The sequence below is a fragment of the Crinia signifera genome, chromosome 3, assembly GCF_055691185.1.
Source record: "Crinia signifera chromosome 3, ASM5569118v1, whole genome shotgun sequence".
Taxonomy (NCBI): Eukaryota; Metazoa; Chordata; class Amphibia; order Anura; family Myobatrachidae; genus Crinia; species Crinia signifera.
The window spans coordinates 170,485,072-170,491,071 of NC_139219.1; the positions used below are offsets into that span (position 1 = coordinate 170,485,072).

The 6,000-nt window shown below is 44.0% G+C and overlaps 1 protein-coding gene across 1 annotated transcript in view; it reads left to right on the top strand.

Annotated features, from left to right (window-relative positions):
* SEC63 (SEC63 protein translocation regulator) overlaps positions 1-5,726 on the top strand; it is a 47,534-nt gene extending 41,808 nt beyond the window's left edge. Inside the window, exons 20-21 of the mRNA XM_083176937.1 lie at positions 4,062-4,166; positions 4,494-5,726. Of these exons, the coding sequence (XP_083033063.1) occupies positions 4,062-4,166; positions 4,494-4,634 (246 nt within the window). The 3' untranslated portion in view covers positions 4,635-5,726. The remainder of the gene's footprint in view (positions 1-4,061; positions 4,167-4,493) is intronic.
* Positions 5,727-6,000: the final 274 nt, after the last annotated feature.

Sequence of the window (6,000 nt, forward strand, 5' to 3'; positions counted from 1 at the left end):
ACCCACAAAATCACAGTGTGTGTAAAAAAAAAAAAAATTAAAAGACCCCACAGCACCCACAAAAAAAAAAAAAGGCGATCAGTGATGCGACACTGATTACCAGTGAGGGGCAGCAGGTGCACAACCTTTGGTGCAACTGACAGTGCAACTGGCAGGTATATATAAAAAAAAAAAAACCTCTGCACCCCCAAAAAGTTGCTGATCACCTCAGATATAGTGATCAGCACAAAAGGCGGGGGCAGCAGACACAAAATTTAGCACTCTCTATCACTCTCTGTCACTATCTCTCTCTATCTCTCACTATCTATCACTCTATGACACTGCAGCAGCAGCACTGACAGTTATATATATGAAAAATAACCCCTGCACCCCCAAAAAGTTGCTGGGGGTGCACAAAATGGGGGCAGCAGACACAAAATATAGCAGTCTCTATCACTCTGTCACTATCTCTCTCTATCTCTCTATCTCTCACTATCACTCTATAACACTGCAGCAGCAGCACTGACAGGTATATATATATATATATATATATATATATATAAAAAAACCTGCGCCCCCAAAAAGTTGCTGATCAGTTAATTTATACTGATCAGCACAAAAGGGGGGGCAGCAGTCAGTTATATAAAAAATATATAGCACAATCTGTCACTATCTCTCTCTATCTCTCTCTATCTCTCTCTATCTATCTCTCTCTATCTCTCTCTATCTCTCTCTCTCTATCTCTCTATCTATAACTCTATTACACTGCAGCAGCACAAAATATAGCACTCTCTGTCACTAGGCCTCTCTATCTCTCTCTCTCTATCTCTCTATCTAATAACTCGCAGCAGCACAACACAGCAGGATGTCACAGGATGTCACAAGAAGAAGCAAGATCCAGGCAGTGATCAGGTAAGTATTTAGCAAGGTTCTGGTCAGTAAATGGCGGCAGCTGGGCACGGTGACCGCACTGCACGCTATTCCAGACTGGAATGGCGTCTGCAGTGCAGTCACCGTTAGTTTAAACCCCCCTCCATGGCTGTGATTGGTCCGTCGGTCCGACGAACCAATCACGGCCTTTGGGGGCGGGCGGGGTGAGGTGGGGTGACACCAGTGTCACCCTTACACCCCGCGGTGATTGGTGCTGTACTTTACAGCACCAATCACCTCCGATCCCGTGTCACCGGCGAACGTTATTCGCCGGTGACACAGGAAAACGCTGTGAATGGCTGTTCACACTGAACAGCCAATCACAGCGATCGCCGACGGGGGGGCGGCATCGCAGCCCCCCCTGGGCATGCAGGGACATGTCTGCTGTCAGGGACAGCAGACATCGTCCCTCTGTCGCTGCGTCTCTAGACGCAGTGACAGTTTGAAGCCATGACGTATATATACGTCATGTGTCGGGAAGTACTTCCCGGCCATGACGTATATATACGTCAAATGTCGGGAAGGGGTTAAAAATAAAATTGTGTAACTTTTTGTCCTGATGAAAATATGTTCCCCTATTGAGAAAGTACTCCTCTCCATTAAAATTACTACAATTCTACTTCTTTCACATGGCCATCAATAACCAGGTTACTGTGCAACTTGAAAGCACGCAGGTAAAATTAGGTGGATCGAGGGACCTGGGTAGCAAACAGGTTTGACCACTTGTTTAAACTGTCCCGCAGTGTGAGCTGGTAAGTCTGCTTGATGTGTTCTGGCACCCGTTCCTGCTGTAGGCAGATCCAGCACTTAAGATCGCCTCTCCAAGCACCAGCTCAGGACTCTTGCGATTATTAACCTGACAATGAGGGGTATAACAGTTTTAATAACTACTGTGGATGTGTTGGAACAAAGTCAGCTAGCTGTACTAGAGTATGTTTTGGCAGCATGATCACCCAAAAGTATATACATTTACTTGTAGGATTGGTTGATTTTTAAGAGGTTGAAAATATACTCATCCATTTTGTGAGTTCTATTTCGTATTGGATGTTGCTATGGGCAACCAATCAGAAGCTACTTAATTTTGCACCTTCTAAAGGATAATAGAATCTGATTGGTTGCCCATAGCAACATCCCATCGGAAATAGAATTTCCATCTTCGTAAATTTCCCCTTATGATTTTGATTATTTTTTTGCTCTGGAAATGAGCCTCGATTTCAGTATTTAAAACCTATATTTTGGTTTGTTTTACTTGTGGTAAACATATGCATAAATGCAGCAATTAAACATCTAGCACAGGGGTGGCCAACCAATCAGAGGCAGAGAGCCAAAAAGTATGTTCTGGTAAGACAAAGAGCCGACACCATGAAAAATGGGCGTGGCCTAGATCACAAAAGGCTATGCCCAATTTTTAAATGGGTTTTGGCCTAGCTGGCACAAGGCCATATCTCATTTATGTGTTCACACCTTTGGAATGACGTTTGTAGAATGACCTTGTGTCAAACCTAGTTTTTAGTTAAGATGGGTACTCTCACTGTCCCCAGCTTTCTCCATAGTGCTGCCTTATGTCATCCCCCTTTTGGCAGATGCTGCCAGTGGTCGGGAGGGGAGATGCAGTTGCGGACACAGCTGACTGGTGGAAGTATGGTTCAGACGCAAATCGCGGCACAGGTGGGAGCAGTGGGTCAGGCAAGGCACAGGTGGGAGCAGTGGGTCAGGCAAGGCACAGGTGGGAGCAGTGGGTCAGGCAAGGCACAGGTGGGAGCAGTGGGTCAGGCAAGGCACAGGTGGGAGCAGTGGGTCAGGCAAGGCACAGGTGGGAGCAGTAGGTCAGGCAAGGCACAGGTGGGAGCAGTGGGTCAGGCAAGGCATAGGTGGGAGCAGTCAGGCAGGGCACAGGGGTACATACATTGTGACAGTTGATAAGGGAGGGTACATACTGTATGGGGACAACTAGTCAGGCAGGGCTCACATATGGAAGCCATTAGACATGGCATAGGTGTACATGCATGGGGCACTTGGTCAACCAACTGCACATAGACGTTAGAAGTAGTTGGTTAGGCAGGGCATGGGGCATTTGGTCATGAATGGTACAGGGCGTATTAGTTGATCAAGTAGGTGTACATGGCTGAACGGATGAGGGCAGTAAGTGAAGAAGGGCACATGGATGTGAGCATATGGACCCAATAATGTCTATAAAACATAATGTTATGTATTGCTCATCTACCCACACTGCTGGAGGCCGCAGCATGAAAAACCCAGCCAGCCAATGCCACACAAGCAGTTTACCTGGCGGTCACAGCTGGCGTCCTCATAACTCCCTCGAGCACAGCAGCACCTTACCGACCGCACTTCCACCCACATTATAGACATCACGATCAGTGCGTCCCCTGCGCCAGCGTGCGATGCTGTGACGTCACAGCGCTGGTGGTGGGCTAGGGAAGATTGTCTCTACTGTTTCTCTCTGCGCGGCGCGCGCACCATATACCACGTATGCCGGCAAGTAGCCTGCTTCCGAGTGTGGTCGCCAGGGCCTCCATGGTCCTTGCGACTGCCACTATATGCGCCGGGTCACTGCTTATGTGTCCCCGCGGTACTGTGTGTGCCGGAGCTGCCGATCAATGCGAGGAGAGCCGCATGCGGCTCGCGAGCCACGGGTTGGCCACCCCTGATCTAGCATAAGGGAATGGGACATTTTAATTGTAACTGCTGAAAAGTCAAACTATTCAGCAAAATGAATTTTTTATTTTTTTTGTTAAACTGTGTTCTGATTTTTAATGTTACAATTAATGGGGGTATGCAATGTGCCGCCGTTATTTCCGATGGGGGAAATAGCAGCGGTTCCCTATTCAGTGCTGTCTTTAGAGACCGCATTGAAGCAGGATCACGGTCCGACTTTGGAAGCTGTCGGGGCCCGTTCTGCCGATAACAGCTGTGGATTGTCACGATCCCAGCTGCAGATCGACAATCCGTGGCTGATTTCACGGCCACGCCCCCTTTGCGCTGAGCAGCAGTCGGGACATTGAATCCCGCCTTTCGTTCTGCGGGGATCGACAGCTGTGATCCCAGATTGCATAACCCCCCCCTAAAACTAATTATTTGACCACATGTGAACCCTATTGCTTGCTTACATTGAATTTTTTTATTTATTGTAGGTGGAGCTAAAATTCCCAGCACCCAGTAAGCCTGGAAATTATCAATACACGCTCTTTTTAAGGTCTGATTCGTACATGGGTTTGGATCAAATAAAACCATTAAAGGTAATATAATCTCATACCTAACTATGTTTACTAAGTATACACTCCTTTATTTACACAGTATGCACAAATAGTTTAACGTTTTACTCTTTTAGGGTTCTATATCTTATAGCTCCAAGCTTAATTTAGTAAGTTTTTGATAGAAACTTTAATTTTAAAATGGTGTCATGTTACATTTAAACCATACTCCCTTGCTGTTGAAACACAACAAAAGTAGTACTCAAAACCAATTTGATATATTTATAAAAATTGATTTAAAAATAAATGCAAAATAAATTGACTTTGTTCCCATGCAACATAACATATATATATTTTTTTTGCTCTCTATAGTTGGAAGTTCATGAAGCCAAACCAATACCTGAAAACCATCCACAATGGGATACTACCATAGAAGGTGATGATGACCAAGGGGACAGTGAGGGCTTTGAAGAAAGCTATGAAGAGGAGGAAGAAGATGAGGAGGAGGATTAATTTAACAAGACAAAAAGAACTTAAATATTTGCACATGGACGTCGATGTGATATTGGAGCTATTCCGTTCGCCAGAGCTGCAGTGTAGAAGTTTTTGAGGAAGTTGATACGAACACCCCTCCCACCACCCTCCTTCTTTGTGTTGCTCTTAACAGTTCTGTGTGTTCTGTGTTTGGCTTTGGAGATAAAACCTGCCCTTGCCATGTGCAAGTGGCTGCTAGAGCCAATCAGAGCAGAGTGCTGCATTTAATCATTTAAAAATTAAAAGTTTCTAATGCAAAAGCTCTACAGTCCAAACTGGTTATCCTTGTCCTACAGGAGTTCTATGTGTAGTAGGCACGGCCTTCTGCAATCACCCAGGGTTTCATTTTATGTTCATGCCATCTCTAAGTCGAGTTTGTTTCCTCCCGAAAAAACAAACGCCTTCATTCAACCTTTTTGCTTTTCGTCCATCCTCAGAGGTTACGTTTTGCGTAATATTTAGTAAGAATCATCTATTTAAGTAGTTAACATATTCCACCCAGATAAAATTGTACCAGGGAATAATATATTATGTAACACTGAAAGATGAAGAGAATTTACTTTTTTTTTGTTTAACAAAATCTTTTTAGCAAATTCTATATTTCTCATTACCACTAGCTACTGTTACCAGGTTTGGCAAAGGAATGGCTCCGTACATTGTGGGACCACAAGTTGCAGTATGTTGTGGTTTTTATGCAAAGATGCCTTTTTTAGTGAAGGGTAAATGTGGGGCTAAACGCTTAGTCCTGGTAAGTCTTAATAAAAAGTGATGTGCTGTGCGGCTGTATGAAGTACGAGAAAAGGACACACCAGCCATTATTCCAGAAGGATATGTTTTTTTAAATAAATAAAATAAAAAACATGCATTACACTACAGCCTCCCTTGTCTCCAGAAAAGTGCCAAGCTCCTATCTGTCTGTACTGATGCTGTGTCCTCTACATCTGGAACATTTGTGCAGGATTTTTCTGTGTAGGCTCACTTGGCTTTCTGCAGGAATGTTATGAATTTAAAGGGGCTACACAGACATGACAAACTTGTGTAATGCTCAATAAAATAGTACATCATTGATGACTGTTTTGCATTTGTAATGTGTACCTCTTCTGGCCTCGCATTGATTAGTAATGTGGAGGAAATGATCATTTTCTAAATCTTTGTTATTTAACTGTAAATAACTAGTATTTCAGATAGTCGGTGATCTTGTATAATATACCTGTTACCCAGATCTTTCATATTATAGTGCTGAGAAATATTTAGCCGTTATCAATTATTGTAATAGGACAAGGTTCTTACGAGAGGATTTACTGTGTCATTGAGGTATTGAACTTGTGGCAAGTCACTTTCCTTG